The sequence below is a fragment of the Talaromyces amestolkiae genome (genome assembly GCF_001896365.1).
Source record: "Talaromyces amestolkiae strain CIB chromosome Unknown scaffold3.1, whole genome shotgun sequence".
Taxonomy (NCBI): Eukaryota; Fungi; Ascomycota; class Eurotiomycetes; order Eurotiales; family Trichocomaceae; genus Talaromyces; species Talaromyces amestolkiae.
In genome coordinates, this window is record NW_024468039.1 from 1,103,088 (window position 1) to 1,119,422 (window position 16,335).

The 16,335-nt window shown below is 46.1% G+C and overlaps 5 protein-coding genes across 5 annotated transcripts; 2 read left to right on the forward strand and 3 right to left on the reverse strand.

Moving 5' to 3' along the window:
* Positions 1-180: 180 nt before the first annotated feature.
* BHQ10_002409 (uncharacterized protein) lies at positions 181-3,440 on the forward strand (the record flags this gene model as incomplete). Its single annotated transcript, XM_040874552.1, has 2 exons — positions 181-602; positions 650-3,440. The coding sequence occupies 2 exons, from the start codon at positions 181-183 to the stop codon at positions 3,438-3,440; spliced, it is 3,213 nt and encodes a 1,070-aa protein (XP_040730914.1).
* Positions 3,441-3,549: 109 nt separating this feature from the next.
* BHQ10_002410 (uncharacterized protein) lies at positions 3,550-5,545 on the reverse strand (the record flags this gene model as incomplete). The annotated part of the gene is made up of 5 exons (XM_040874554.1): positions 3,550-3,800; positions 3,861-4,773; positions 4,833-5,043; positions 5,097-5,203; positions 5,270-5,545. The coding sequence occupies 5 exons, from the start codon at positions 5,543-5,545 to the stop codon at positions 3,550-3,552; spliced, it is 1,758 nt and encodes a 585-aa protein (XP_040730915.1).
* Positions 5,546-8,389: 2,844 nt separating this feature from the next.
* BHQ10_002411 (uncharacterized protein) lies at positions 8,390-9,313 on the forward strand (the record flags this gene model as incomplete). Its single annotated transcript, XM_040874555.1, has 2 exons — positions 8,390-8,558; positions 8,616-9,313. 2 exons carry the CDS (start codon positions 8,390-8,392, stop codon positions 9,311-9,313), a joined length of 867 nt encoding a protein of 288 aa, XP_040730916.1.
* Positions 9,314-11,610: 2,297 nt separating this feature from the next.
* Positions 11,611-13,717, reverse strand: BHQ10_002412 (uncharacterized protein; the record flags this gene model as incomplete). Its single annotated transcript, XM_040874556.1, has 5 exons — positions 11,611-12,269; positions 12,325-12,758; positions 12,816-13,384; positions 13,440-13,526; positions 13,583-13,717. 5 exons carry the CDS (start codon positions 13,715-13,717, stop codon positions 11,611-11,613), a joined length of 1,884 nt encoding a protein of 627 aa, XP_040730917.1.
* Positions 13,718-14,570: 853 nt separating this feature from the next.
* Positions 14,571-16,124, reverse strand: BHQ10_002413 (uncharacterized protein; the record flags this gene model as incomplete). The annotated part of the gene is made up of 1 exon (XM_040874557.1): positions 14,571-16,124. The coding sequence occupies one exon, from the start codon at positions 16,122-16,124 to the stop codon at positions 14,571-14,573; it is 1,554 nt and encodes a 517-aa protein (XP_040730918.1).
* Between the last annotated feature and the right edge of the window lie 211 nt (positions 16,125-16,335).

Consider the following 16,335-nt stretch of genomic DNA (forward strand, 5'->3'; position numbering starts at 1 on the left):
TGTACCTCAGACTGATCCGATCGTTGCTAAATTCGGCCCCACCGCGGGGCAGCGTTCGCTCCATAATGCATAATGGACCCATCGGGCACCGGACAATTCTTGTGTTATTCAATCTCTTGTCGGTTGTCGAGGGTATATTGTTCCACCACCTGCCTCGCGTACTAGGGTCGGGACGGCGCTATGGACCCTCTCACGGCCATCGGCCTGGCCGGCAACATCATTACATTCATTGACTTTTCCTATAAAGTAATTTCCGGAGTAAATAAGGTCCTTTCGACCCCGAATGGTATGACCCCCGAGAATGAACGCCTGAGTGTTTTGGTGGAAGATTTGAATGCTGTCACACACGACTTGGTCGCGGACGTCCCGGCCCGGACCGAAAACGAAAGGCAGTTCTGCGCCTTGGCTGCAAACTGTCACGCGTTGTCCGGAGAGCTCTCTCAAATTCTCCGAAATTTGAAAGTGGGAGACAGGAAATCGAAATGGCAGGGCCTGATGGTGAAGTGGGACAGTATGCGGAAGGAGAAGGAGATCATTGCGATTGAGCAACGACTGAATGGGTATCAATCTCAGATTTTGATCCGATTGCAAGTCATGTTCAAGTACGTCCTCGTGCGAAGTGAAATAGGAGGTGCTAAGATAAGCATAGTCAGAAAACCGATGAGCAGCACTTTCTAGTCAATAGTCAGCTCGCAGCCCTTCGAAGTGAGGCCAAAGAACTTCAGAATCAGGCGGTCTCCCAGCTGGATGAGTTATACCAGACCATTTTGACGCTGGTTGATTCCGTTAGGTCGGCTCCAGCACAAGAGAATTCACGCGGACCCAAAGAGGGAGTGTTGGCCGAATTGGGCGTTTCGTTGTTCAAATTCCGGAATGTGATAACCACAATCTCACAAGAGAACAAGATCCTGGAGCGTCTGGCCTTTCCGTCTATATACAGTCGCGAGAACAGCATTGATAATGCCGAGAGTGGGACCTTCGCGTGGATAGTCGACGAGGAATCTCAACCGGCAGATGATTGGAGCGACTCTTTTGTAGTGTCCGAAGAAAACCATGAGGAGCAGAGGGAAAAGAGGCAGTATGAAGAGGAAAAGAAAAAGCAGGAAGCCCTGCGAAAGTGTACTCGAGAGAAGTTTCTCACCTGGCTCAATTCTGGCCGTCACATTTTCCATATATCAGGCAAGGCAGGTTCTGGGAAATCGACCTTGATGAAATTTCTTTGCAAGTCGTCTCGAGTCAAGAGCGGATTAGAAAGTTGGGCCCGGGGTCGCCCCTTGATTTTTGTTCGATTCTTCTTCTGGAATTCGGGAGATGAGATACAGACGTCTCTCGAGGGTCTATATCGAAGTCTGCTGTTTGAAACCTGTAGGCAAATGCCTAGTTTAATTCCCCGCCTCTTCCCTGAGCTCTGGGGGAGTTCAACCTTCGGGTTTGCCCCGATTCGTTTTGATGAAGTTAGGGACGCATTCAATCGCCTAATCCAAGAAGCAAGCTCCTCCAAAAGCTACTTCTGCTTTTTCATTGATGGTCTAGACGAGTTTAAGGGTGATGAGGTCGATCACTGGCGTTTTTCTCGAGATCTTCAGTCTTGGACAGGACAAGCGGAGAATATCAAGCTTTGTGTCAGCAGTCGCCCTCATGTTCCCTTTGTCCAGTCTTTCGCGAATGACTTGAATCATCAAATTAGTATCCACGACCTCACCCGAGAAGATATTTTCAAGTTCAGTGTGGCCATGTTTGAAAAGGACCCCAACTTCCATCGTATCAAGAACTCATATGCAGACTTGGTCATTGAGGTTGTGAACGCCTCCGACGGGGTATTTCTCTGGGCACGGCTGGTTGTGCGCTCCCTCCTGAAGAGTATAGGATATCGAGGCAGCGAGAAAGACTTGAAAAGGAAGCTTCACTTGATGCCCAAGGGGCTGGATGACCTGTTCGATCAGATCCTTAGCTCCATCGATCCGGACGACCAGTTGCTCTCGGACCAATTATTCCTCTTGACGACTCCCAACTTCTGCAGGTGGCAGCCAACAGTCCGGAATGCGATAACATACTCATGGCTCGAGGACCTTGATAATCCACACTTCCCTTATGAACTACCTATGCGACCATGCACAGAGACTGAGATCAATGAGCGACTTGAGCGTGTCTCGCATGCGTTGGATCACCTTTCTCGAGGCCTGCTAGAGATGACCCGAAAGCGCAGCCGTGAAAGAGACGGACATGATTATTTCACTTATGAAGTGCGATTTCTCCACCGCAGTGCCCGCGACTACATTGCGAATACCAGGGAAGCGCAAATGCGAGCCCGTATACCTGACTTTGATGTTTACTCCGGGATTATTCGATTATTACTTGCAGAATTCAAATTTGCACGATTCACACTACATGATACCAAACCAAGAGTATGGGCAATTGGGGGAGAAGGCGGCCCTTTGAGAAGGGCTCTCCATGTGCTTTTCACCGTGATGTATGCTGCCCATAAGTTTTGCGGATACGACGTGCCATCACGTTTCTTCGAGGAGCTCAGCCACATTATTCAGCATCACACCCATACGGGAGGGTCAAGAACACAAGTTCCCCCCAGAAATGAGATTCTGGAGCCCAAGGGTTGTATATGGGGGATGAATTTGCAACGCACCGGTCGTGAATGGCTCACACAAAGAGGATCAGATCATTCTCCCGATTTCCTATGCGAAGTTGTTAGGCGCGATCTACACAATTTTCTCTCACCTGATCTAATGATCCGCCTGAAACAGCAGAACTCGACCTCGGGTCCAAATCTACTCCTTACCGCTGCTACTCGATCTGAAGACCTGGGATTCGTACAAGGTCTCCTACGTGAAGGGCGGACCCCCATAGAGATGGTGCCTATGGAGCCGATCTTTCCCTTAGACAGAACCAACTTCGAGAGTTCCACAACAATACCAGCTCCGCAGGCTACCATTTCTGTGTGGTTGATCTGGCTGTATTGCTTCGTCGAGAATTACTTCATGGCTGGTTGTAGTAGTGAGCCACAAAATCGATGTCTTGAGGAGTTCTTGCAGTACGATGTTGACCGCAATGTGATGTTTGTCGTGAGGATATTTGCCTCTGAACTGGCGGATAACGACCAGACCGCTGATGAAACTAGCGGCGAATCGGACCAAAGGGTGGCATTCGAGTTGTTGGAATTCCTAGACTTAGTGCAACCATCCAACATGGAGACTCTCCGCACGAAACTTTCGAGCAAGGGAACCCGAGAAGTGCGACCAGAAGTGACGCCCATCTACGGGCCTCCGATTCCCCATAATCGAGGCTCTCTGTCCGAGGCCCTTGAAGAAATTGTGACCGCGGGCAAAATCAATCGGCTTTGTGCATTTGGACTGTGTCTCTGCCTCGAAAGTGTCATCACCCCCTCCGAGCGGTTGGATGTGCCCTTTAGTTTCCGGGTAACGTAAACCATGGCTGGAACTTTCTTAGTAGTAAAAGAATTGACAGACTTATATGGCCACTAATTTACCACCCACTAACTAGATTAATGAATAGATTTAGTAGAGCAATCCGCTTTTAACTTCCGAAAATATTGTCACTGTTATCAATCAAGTAAGCAAGTGCTTCAGCGCGCCATGTATCTGGTTCAATAATCGCTAAGCCCTTTTCCGCCTGATCAAATCTATAGTTGACACCGTAACCATTTAAGGCATCGCTGACATTTGCTGCGTATAAAGGCCATTCCGGAATACTATGGCCATTGCTATCATGTTTTAAACCATGATTGTTCGGTGTCAGATCATTGACAAATGAAATCCACATGCGACCTGTTAGAGATTTAGATATAGTCACAGGTAACTAAAACGGCATAATGGGAGTATACTGACTCATCAGTTTAGCTAGTGCAATGAGCGATTTGCCTTGGCCTGCAAACTCGCTGCCCGAAGGATACCATGGATATAAATACCCGTTGCCATATTCATTATCAAAGACTAGTTGGATTTCAGTGAAATGTGTTGTGCCTGTATAGTCGGGTAGACCTCCAATGGGCCATGCTGCGAAGTGGTATGAATATATAGGAAGGCCGTATTTGATCCACGATTGAGCGCTCAATCTGCGGCCACGGTGAATATTCAGGTCTCCTGCAAGAGAAGCAACCCGAGCATATTGAGCGCCAAAAGTTGCGTTCAAACGACCATGATATGTAGAAGGTGTACCGATCGAGGGTATATCCGGGTAGAGAACCGATAATGCGGCAAGGGCAGCGTCTAATTGAGATGAGTTCCTGACATATCCCTGTGCCACATTCAAAAACGACGTTTTATCTGGATAAGATTTGGATGGAAGCGCCCCGATATAGGGAGCGCCACCAACGAAATCGGTTCCTTCGTCAGCATTACTCCCAATTAAGAGAGGCACCTTGAGGAATTGTCCAGACTTGATCTGTACTGAGTTATAGGTCGGAAGGAAATCGCCATCGTAAACGGGAAAATAGGAGCCTGACGTGTTATTTACAGCATTTGTATAGTTGGCAACAGACACAGAACGAAGACAACTGATCCGATCTTGTGCCGAAGTGCAGCCTGTGAGATTCACAATGCTATTCCATGTTGCCAAGGAAGCGTTTGCAGTAGGAGGCTGGGCACCAAGTGGTCCACCACTGTCCGCGATGGCTGCACGGAAGAGAGAATCATTACGACCTCCAAAGGCCAATATCTGGGAACCGACACTCATTGCACCAGCAGATTGGCCCCAGATTGTAACTTTAGACGGATCACCGCCAAAGGCATCAATGTTTTCCTATGCTGCGTTTAGTATCTGCATCAAAAGTTTGCAGTACATTTTAAGCGAGGTCTTACTTGTATCCAGTGCAGAGCCAGCCGTTGATCTCTAAGGCCAAGATTAGAAAGCCCTGCTTCGCGGATCTGGGGGCTATCCAAAAACCCAAAGCCATTTAGTCGGTAGTTAATGCTTGCAGCAACGATAGGCTTTCCCATGTCCACAGAGTTCTTGACAAGGAAAGTCAAGTTATACCGAGGATCGGCATTAAGACCCTGTACAAAACCTCCACTAGTGTACTATTTAATTGATTGACGGTATCAAAAGCTGCTAGGTCGACGTACCCATAAATCCAAACCAAAACGGGAAGTTTCTCATTCTCGTAACCTGATGGTCGGTACACATTGACGCTGAGGCAATCCTCCGAAAGGGGCCGATCATAGCCTGCGATCTATGGTATCCGTCAGATCTCTTAGCTGATCGAAAACCGATTCAATCAATAGTCACGGAAACAGACCGAAAACTCAATACACCCTGGCCCAAGTTCCGTGGCATTGCGAGTGTCAAATGAGGAATTTAGCGAAACTGGCAGAGCTAAACGAAGGTCTCCTGTTGGTGGCTGGGCGTAGGGCATCCCTAGGAAGTAATCGACGTTGTAAAAGTCATTGTGAAGCCCATGATAACTTCCATTTTTGACGGTTGCTTTTGGTTCTGTAACTGAATGATGGTGGCTAGCCGAAACCAGGGAAGCACCAACCAAAGCAGCTACAGCCAAAGATACGGAGGCTAACATATTCAATCGTCTGTGCTGAAGTTAACAGCAAATGATAAGACGGCTCCAAAAACATATCCTGGTACATCTTCTGGGCAGTTTATATACGGCAAGATTTATCAAAAATCAACTAGCGACTCATACATGGAACCTTGTCCCGCTCTCGCTTATACTCTTCCCCGCAAGATTGAGGAGAAGAGACTAAGATTTATGGGGAACCGGATTTTGATCCATACTTTCACAGAGCCGAGAGGGTTTAATGAGGTATCAATCTTTAGTAAACGCTTAAGAGAACATGGCAGCAGTTGACTCTCCTGCGTTTCTGTCAGCGCCCGAGGGGTGCCGCGTAGTCGCAAGCATACCTAGATACTCGACTCCAAGTGAAAATCATACTAGAAAGCCCTAATTGATCATGTTGCCCAAATTTTCGCACCACTTAGGGATGCCGCAACAATCTCCGAGGAGGCTAACTCCACATGGTATCAGAGCGTTGACCAGCATCCGGGGCCCCGCGCGAGTCGGGATGTTGCGTAGATAGCAAACATGATTCATAAAACTCCTAGATCGATCCCCGCTTTATCAATTAATGTCAATATCGGAAGAACGTATACCCAATTCACGGACCCCTCTTCTCCAGTGGTGGAGCGGTCAGTTCCCCATTCCATGTAAGTATATAAGCAAGTAAGCCATGAAAGCCATTTCTCACACTATCACTTCACAAGACCACACGAATTCCTATTTGACTTGCTAATTTTCTTTTTCTTCTTCTTCGGCAGTTCATAATCATGGGCATGCTACCTGGACCAAGCGCATTAACAGAATTTAAGCTCTGCTCGCTTCATTGTTAGTATAAGCGCGGGCACCTAAAGTCCGGAGGTTTCTAGCTTCATGTCGATCCCTACAATTTCGGTGTTTTCTTTAGCCGCATGAAATGCTAACAAAATCTTCAGAAATGGCATATCTCAGAACTCAAGAATACCAACACACAACTCTTTTAGCTTTGCAGATAGCTAGATAATATGTATGTAATTTTCAAAGTCGGGAGCCTAGGGTAGACCACAAAATATAAGTGATCTGGTCCCAAAATCATTCAGAACGAAATATTAGTATGACTGTAAGGTCTAAACAAGCTGTTTCTTATTGACCAAATTGGTACCCTTTGGTAGGTTTTCAATGAAACCGGATGATGATATTCTTGATAGACACCCTTTGACACTAATTAGAACTAGGTCTAAACCTGAGTCAGATTGGACGTATCTATCTCTATAGTCGCATTTATGTATTATTAGGCCCATGTTCTTAATACTTGAATCCTACCTGAAGATGCCTCAGCAGCTTAAAATGGCTTTTGTAGACACCGAAAACTTGATGTCGAACACCATGGAATGGGCTATCTCTCGTGACAGGGTCGCTGCCCTCGCCACTGTAGCTAGTCAAGGCTTGAATTGGCCACTTTCAAATACCTCGGATGGCAATGCTTGAGTGCAGTGTAGATGGATATAGATCACCCAGCCAATAACGTAGATTTTCCCACGAAACAAGTACACCCTTCCAGCGAGCTTTAATAAGAACCAGCGAAATGTTAGCACGTATTATCGGTTTTTGGTCGCATCTGAGAATGCCCAAGCCAACCACAAAGTGGACTTGCCTCATCTCGGAATATGAGAGAGAAGTCAATATTAATGAACCAGTTCCGGAACAGCAAACCACGCGTTGTAATCAAACGGTAATTTGGATTTGTCGAACTAGAAGAATTGCGCGGGCGGAAGTGCAGAGATTTGCATGGGAGGCCTCTATTTCATATAAGACTATTATGAACTTATGAGCTTGAACCTGGCGCATTTGGTGCCACGTCAAAGCTGAGCTAAGGACATTCGGTTAGGTCAGTCATTTTCTGACAGTGACCGACCAACTGTGCCCTTTTTCGACGAACGAGTTCATGGGCACAGCATAGTACAGAACGTACGTAGATACGGACTAAGGAGGTTTTCATGTGTAAATTCTTCCGGAAACTCTGTTCATCGTGTAGTGGACATGATAGTGAATTGGTATACTTCAAACGACGTTGAAGAATTCTGCGATCCATGAACCAAGAGAAAACTCGTTCTATTGGTCGTAATCACGCGATTAGTAGCTCAATGCAAGTCTCAGAGAACAAGCCTGATTTCTCGCATTGGAAATCCATTCGAGCATTCAAGTTTTCTTCCCCTATTTTTGTCTACTAATAGCATTTGCGGCTGAACGAATGTCCAAGCCTTGCAACGTTCGACTAGTAACAGTTTAGCCGATCAATAGGGGAACAGCAAATTTCTTCAGGCTACACTACTGGTTAGCTGTGGCCCATAACCTAGCCGAAGAAGGGAAAGGAATATTTTAATCAAAACCATGAGCAGTTTCAGCCGTACTGGAGCAATGGAGTTTCCATGCTCGAGAGCCAACCAGCGCACACTGCTTAACGCCAAGCCTTGATAATGCCAGTCTAAAATCAAGACGTGGAGCTCAGCCATGCGCTAGCATGATAAGTTTCGGATTAGCCTCAAACTAGCTTAAATATAGTGGTCAGCGCCTTACAAGTTCTTGCCTGGACAGTTCGAATGGGCTTCCATGGGGCATGGCTAGGTCAAATATGATATGGACTAGAATGAGTAGGATTCTAGGTTGCATTACCAAGCGTGCTACGGAGTACTGTCATGTATATATGTTAGTATCGTCGATCGAGCCTCAGAAGATCCTCTTCTTCTAAAATCAATTACTACGCCGATTTCATAGATTTACGCTTTGCAATTCTCAAAACACATCGCAACCGTTATGTATTGTTGACATACAAAAGGAACGATTCCTACTTGATTAATAAAAAGAGTCGCCATGTCGCAAACCTTCACGAATTGTGATTCCGGTACTTGGTACGCCTTCAACAAAACCAATCTCAATATCGGCGATACTGTTCAGGTCCAATTCGGTGCTTTCGATAATACGACTAATCTGAACATCTACCTCACGAGACCCGGTGGAAGTCTGGTACAATCACTAGTGTGTAAGTCAAAGGAAAAAATAACAATGCCGAGGAGGAAATGCTCACATTATATATTAGTGAACGCTGGTTTTAGCCGAAATAGCAATACATATCGCCTCTATAACTCCTCATCAACATGTGAACTCGATCAACTCAACTTAACAATCCCGAGCGATGCCGGCGTTTCCACCAACGATGTTCAAACTTTCCAATTCGGTGTTTTCAACTCGTCGGTTCCTCTTGGCCAAGATGGAGTGCCTCTTTCTGGCTTTTTGGCTTGGTCACCTGATTTCAACGTCTGGAACAATGTCACTACAACCACATCAGCAGCTCCGACAACGTCCGCAACGACTGCAACAACAACAACGGCAGGAGCAGCAGTGAGCGCGACAACAACACCAGCTTCCAACAATAACAGTTCGAGTGGATTATCGTCGGGAGCGAAGGCTGGAATAGGTATCGGTGTCGCTTTGGGGGGTGTTTTGCTAGCAGTCTTGGTCGTTGGTGCATGGTTATGGAATCGGAGGAAACAGAGAGCAGCAGCAGCCGCGGGACAACCAGATGAACCAATGGAATCATTCACAAAACCACCGGCACCTGGAAGCAACACGACAGTCGGACAGGAATATTCAGCGAACAATCAGCACCAGGGTCTTCACGAATTGCCACCCGCTGCTAATCAGCAGACAGACGTGAAGGGAAACTACCAATCGATACCTCAACAGTCTGCGGTACATGAAATGCCTTCCAGCCATCAAGCATATGAAATGGCATGATTTAAAAAATAGGCGCTCGTGACTCTTCTGCCAAAGGACTTTGGGCAAATGAAGCTGAGGCTATGGGGCTCGGCATTTATCATTTTTCGAGCGACATCAATCTTTGACTTTCTTTTCTTGGCGTTGTCTGTCTTCGTTATTTAGCAACATATGTAATAATAAGTTGATTAAGTACAGGGATATCACCATGCATTTTCAACACCTGGGTACATTTTAGGTTTCCTTGTCATTTTCTTCTCATGTACCTTTTATCTTGTTAGTTTTCTTTCTAGAGGAATAAGTTTCCGATTTTAGACCTCAGGAGTCCACCAGCTTCAAATCTACATGAGCCATACTCGGTTATGCTAATATGTTTTAGAGCTATCATGATGCCTAGATAACATTGAGCTATCACCACAGAATGCATGAGCAAAACGATTACCTAAATAAGAATCACAATTGATTTCTTCTCACAACACTGAGGTACCTTTGCGATGTTTATGTCTTGATTGCGCCATTGCTGCTGTGACGGAGGTCGATCAATCTGCTCCAACATTATACTATCATCATTTTTCAATGTTCTACTAGAAATGAGTCAAGATGTCTAAATAAATACATCTATTACGCGCTCGAATACATAGTTGCCTGGGCACGCGATTCACACTTGCAGTAGCGGCGTCTGATCGCTTTAACATGCTCCTTCTGGAGAAAAGTTCAATAGCAATGTAAATATATTGGTAAGAATCAAATTCTGATGCCATATTTGATTCTTGAGCAAAATCAATTTGAGTTAGAAAGAAGTGTTGTCATCTGCTAGTACCCATCTCATATATCACAGGTTGCGCATTCAGCTCGGACAATTGTGCATATCCAAATTTCTCCCGAATTACAGCATTAATCCTACTATTCCTGGCGTCAACCTCGTGCTTTTGGCCATAAAATGCAGAATTAGTAGCATTTCCGGTACCAGTAGGATCTGTGGGCGCGTCTTCCTTGCTTCCTCTTCTTCTTAGACACCACGGTATAAGGGCGATAGCTAAGAGAATTGGGACTCCTACTGCAATACCAACGCCAATGCCCACCTGAGTCTCCTTGCTCATGGTGCCACTTCCAGCGCTTTGTGGAGTCGTGCTCGGCGTGGTGGTGGCCACTGTAGTCGCAGTCTGCGCGGCTGCCGTTGTCGAACTTCTAACAGCGATAGTTGTTGAAGAGCTTGCTACAGTGGATGTTGAGCTCAGAACACCAATTGTCTGGTTGACTGCAAACCGACTGGAATCTGAACAGCAGGATAGAGGCGAGATGTAGCCGCAGCACCATTTGCCATCGGACGGGCACTGAGTCATCGGCACATTATTTGCGTTGTCATTCCCGGTCGTGGCATATGCACTGCTATTTGTATTCTAAACCGAAGATTTAGTCGATTTGTAGCGGATACTTAGTTGCTTTGCTGTCAAACTCACCGGCGATATACAATGATTGAAGCAGAATGGACTCGCCCATGTTGGATCGCTGCAAGACTCTCTCCAATATGTTCCTCCAGATGCAGAACCACATTCATCCGTAGCGATATCGCAAGGATTGAGACATAATCCATTGTCCAAGCATGTATCTGTGGTGTAAGCTGGTCGCTGTGCGGTTGCGCAGCACATGGAATATTGCGTATTGCGACACGGTTGGAACGATCCATCCGGAACTGCAGTGCCATTGGGATAATAACATGTTCCTGTTCCTCGGGCTATCGAAGCCCATATAGAAATTAACTGAACGAGGATAATCGTCGAAGACATTTTTTGGTCCTTCTCAGCTGACTATGTTCATGGACAAGACATAGGTTTGGTTCGTAAATAAGAAGCAACTGGCTATGGTGAGGAAGATAGAATCCAGGGAGTAAATATGTCTCGGCGAATATTATGAAACCAGCGGTAGAAATAATTCTTTTTGATTAATATGAAACTGCTAGTCAACTGGGTACGTACGAGTAGGACTTAACCGCCGGTGATGCATCGAGCTAGGGCTTCCGGCCAATCATTCAGTTAGAAGGGTGTGCGTCAGCGATGCATGGGCGCTTAGAAGAGCCTATGACTTACGCCGTAAATAAAAATAGGTAGGCTCGTTGGATTTGATAAAAGAGATGTCATAGGGAATTAATTTTAGGCTGCGAATCAAATGTTGAGAATCGTCCAGCTCGGCTCATTCCCAAACAACCGAACTAGTAAAACTATCTACAAGGTAATAGCTGACCTTGGAATTGATGAACTACTGATAGATATTACATATCCATAGCTAGCCGGTTCGTTATGATATTGGCTATGTACAGGCTAGTTAGCCTTCCTCTTAGCCAATATGCTGGTTCTCTTCTCAATCTCTTCTTTTACGTCCTTCTTTGTCAACAAAGCCTTGAGAATACTCTTAGCAGGACTACCCTCACAACTGTCACGATGAGCTCCATCCGAAACAGAGGTCTGGGTACCATCCCGCTTGAAGTTGATACCCGGCGAGACAGTGACACAGTTATACTGCGACTGCGCAGCACGCAACTGGCAAATCTCATCCGTCACACAAGTGCCCGTGCACGAACTGACATCATAGCCACGAGATTTACGAGCATAATACTCATTGAAAGCAGTCTGATTAGAGCTCAAGACTTCTGTCAGATTGTGCCAGAAAGCTGGTGTCAGCTCTGCAGAAGCAGAGGTGAGAGGTGGTGTCACCAATGGACCGTAGGCTTCCTTGACGCTGTAGTATTTGGTCCATGTTGGGCCAGCCGTCTGGTAGGTAGAGTCTGACATATCGGCTATGTAGGTCGTCATGTCGAGGATAGCGAAAGTCTCGGGATCGACAGAGTACACGCGGAAGGCTGGCATACCGCTCGTTGGGGTCAGGGCTGGGGCGACGTATGAGAGCTCGACAGCGTTGGAGTAAGTTTGCGCAGTATAGTCGCTGTAACTAATCTCGAACTCGTCTTTGTGAGTATGCCCTAGAAGTTTGTAAGTTTGCATCCATAATCAATACCGAATTAGAGGAAAACCAACCAAAGAAGAGCGCAGCAATAGTAGCTTCATAACGATTCACGATCTGATCGAAATAATTTGAACCATCATGGAACGCATCTCCAGCACCCATCGGCATATGGCCAATGATATAAACTCGCTCTCCGGCATCTTCAGCAGCTTGAAGCTCAGTAACCAACCAGGCGAGCTGGCCGCTAGGATCTGTCTCCATTGTGGCCTCATAAAGCCAGAAGTTCTCTTTGTAGTACATGTTTGTGTTGATAGAAATGATGTGCAGGTTACCTCCGGGGTAGAGGACAGAGTATGCTCCGGGATTTGTGTCGGCTGTTGTTGATGCCGTAGAGCCGATCCACGTTTCCCATAGACTTGAGAGAGTATCGTAGACCCATTGGCTACTGATAGTCGTATCCACGGCTGCAGGAGGAAAGGAATTTACAGGTGCGGCATCGTGATTTCTTTGATCGTTAGTCTGACCAAACTTTTCACCAAAAGAAGTGATGGAGCAGACTTACCCAACGGTAGCATAGACTTGACCTAGTGCTGTCATCTTTGTATATGCATTCTTAAGGTCATTGGTAACCTCGGTCTCATTTACCAACCACACAGCACCCTCGACGACATCTCCAGTGAACAGCGTAAAAGCCGCATTGGGTGCAATCTTTTGAATAGCAGCATACATGCTCTCTTCAAGGGTAACCGGGGAGTCGCATGCATGGTTGCCATAGGGGCCGGCAGGATAAGAAGTATTTCCTGGAGCATCTGCGCTGGTATAAGGCCGGCAGCAAATGTTCTTTGTGCAGTTATAGCTACTTCCAGTCTCGTAAGAGAGATCGACGTGAATGTCGCTGTAATGCACGACTTCAATAGGAGTCTTGCCGCTAACAGCTGGTCGGCTAGTCGCTGGTTTGGCTGATGGGAATGTTACATTGTAGGCAGTAACTGCAGGGAAGGGACATAGTCCAAAGATGGTGTTGCAAAATAGCTGGGCGGTGTGAGTGCCAACGGTCATTTGTCGAAGATCATGAGCCAAGATGGGCCCATCGAGACCTATAGCGCCAGTACAGACGTCTGAATCCTCGACCTGGACGGTATATTAGACTAGTACCCTGGAAGAAATGAATCTGGCGATTACTTACACCGGCATCAATGCACACTTCGGTTATGACACTGGTAAAGTCGTCGTTGCCCAGATGTGCCAGTGCCTGAAGAACAACCAGAAGACTCTAGATACTTGGTGTAAGTTATATTTGATCAAAAAAGTCTAGGTATCAGTACCAACCTCACAACCAGTACATGTCGTTGCATTTTCGATATCAGACCAGATCGTGGAAGCTGTATCTCTCTTGCTGGGCACTGCAGCGCTGACGAGTAAAGCCAGCACCGACCCGGCGCTCAATAAAGACACGATGTTCATGGTGTCGATGGATAATTGATCGTGAGCTAAACTACGTTTTTCATAAAATTTAAGGATAAGACATGCATTTCCTCGGGTTTATATACTTCAGATACGACTATAGGTGCGGGGGTGCCCCTATACTTTTGCCTAGGTAGCCGCCGACGCTGCATCAATAGTTAGGGTTATGCCTTACACGTGCGTCTCATCCATGCCTTTAGTCCTTCTCTAAGGTTACTTTTTTATATTAGATGAACTCAGATATGCATATATTTTATATTGAGAATTGAAAATTTTTGTACGCTTACTATTTTTTCTTTGCAGCTCACGGTACTCAATATAATAGAGCCCGCCTGATCTGCGCACGTTGTCGAGTGTTTCGTCATATTTGTCGGAAAAGAAACGCTTAATTTATTTCACAAGTTCATTAAAAATGCACTTATTGCTTGACTCTAGCCAAGTCGAGGGGCGATCTCCGAGACTATTTTATCTGGGTGATTTGCCACCAATGGTTGAACGATTTCTGGTGGAGGTTTGTTATAGTGGATTCATGCTATAGGCGATAAGGTTATGCAAGTATTTAGCCAGATACTTGCTTCTCAGGATGAAATTACGTAGTGTGTGTTTATATCACCTATCTTATAATCACGGTATACACGGCATACACGGTATACACGGCAAATCGCTCAAAAACATTTCAGTACAGGGAAGTCAGCCTGCAGGAAAGGATATTAAATAACCGCCTATCTAAGTTTGAAGGGTAAACTATCATTCTATCCATGGATGGTACTTTAGGCGAATGAGGAATTGAAATTCGAACACGAATTAATATGAAAGACTAGGTACAGGATGGCTACGTACAATGAGCAGCGCGTCATGCTGGTTTCCACTCGTAATGATGCGGCCCTTTTTTGACCGGCCCAGGATCCTCACCTGGCTTGCACGGCTTATTGTATGCATGAGCCCCGAAGTAATCCATCTCCGCTTCCATGAATTGAGTAGGCAACTTTGTGCTACTTTCATACTTCAAGTACTCCAACGACGCGGACAGTGAAGGGATGCACGCATCCGATTCAGTGCCACGGAGAACAACCTCTTTCAAAGACTCGAAATTATTGCGAAGATCTCGTGAAACTTCATCGATCAATTTGATATTCATGATTTGAACGTCCTGAGCTAAGATTGGCTGCAACATATCGGCGATAGCTTCAGATTGTATGATGCAACCGGCTCGCCAAATCTGAATACATTTTCCGAGATCCACTCCCCAGCGTTCGTCGGCAGAAGCTCGCGCGATAAGTTCTAGACCTTGACAGTAAGAACAGAGAAACGAAGCGTACACGGCGCGGCGCAATTGCTCTAGAAAGTCATTTTTATCTTTAATGTCGATCCGCTTTGGCTCGGGTAAATCAAGCTTCTTAGCGACGCGAACTCGTTGGTTCCTGTTTCCACTAGCGATACGCATATAGTGTGCCGTAGCTAGACTAGGGCTAGAGACGTGTCGAAGAGCAGACTCCATGATTGACCATAGTGGAGTCCCTTCTGTGTTGTCATCGTCTTGGACTACCTTGTCAAGGACATCGTCTAATACATGTCCCCCAGCCGGATCAACGCCTTCACCCCTGCCATCCCCTTGTGCGGATTTCTTTCGATGGCAAATGTCAACTCCGATGTTGAGAAGAAAATTGTTTCTTAATTCGCCATGGCTTGACCATGCCTTGAAAATGTCGCCGATTTCGTCGTAGCTCATACCAAGACCTTTGTGCATTATATCCCATGCTTCACATGTTGTGGATAGAAGGCCTCCTTCGATACCATTGTGACACATCTTGACATAATGACCGGATCCGCCAGGGCCAATATAAGTCACGCATGGTTTGCCGGTCTTCTTATCTTTGGCAGAATAGAGCTCCAATAATGGCAGCACCTGCTCAATGGCCTTTTTGTCGCCACCAGGAGACAGACTTGGTCCCCGGCGAGCAGACTGGTAGCCACCGGACACCCCCATTCCAATCCAGCTTACTCCAAGGGGCTTGAGTTCCTGTTGGCGTCGCTCTGTCCGACGATAATACTCATTTCCACCATCTAGAATGATATCGCCACTTTTCAATTTTCCTTTCATTTGATGCAACACCGAATCTGCAGGTTCTCCATGTGTGATTGAAAAGAGGAATAAGTTTCGCGTCCCCTTGCCTTCGAGGCTTGTCATGAATTCGTCGATCTTTTTGAAGCCGTTAATTTTTCCCTGGAGTTTTTCTCGTGATTTCTCGACATTTTCCAGCAATTTATCGACATTTTTTCCTGCAACGTCCCAAATCGAAACATCCAGTCCCAATTCAGCGAATGCGAAGGCCATCATGGAGCCCATGCTCCCGGCACCGACGACACCGATCACCTTCCATTCTTGAATAGGGTCTACGTGTGGCATTTCGATTCCAGTATAGTTAATACTTGATCAAATGAAGATGATATTGAAGCGCCTAGAATAAATATGAAGCAACTTTATACAAGACTAATAAATTTGTGTGTGCGGGCTTGTTGTCCGGTATATACCTCACCGCGACAAATTCATTACGTCATTTCATGCTATCTATCTCTCGTCTTTCTTCGAAGAAATTTCATTGTCAGAATGCTCTTAT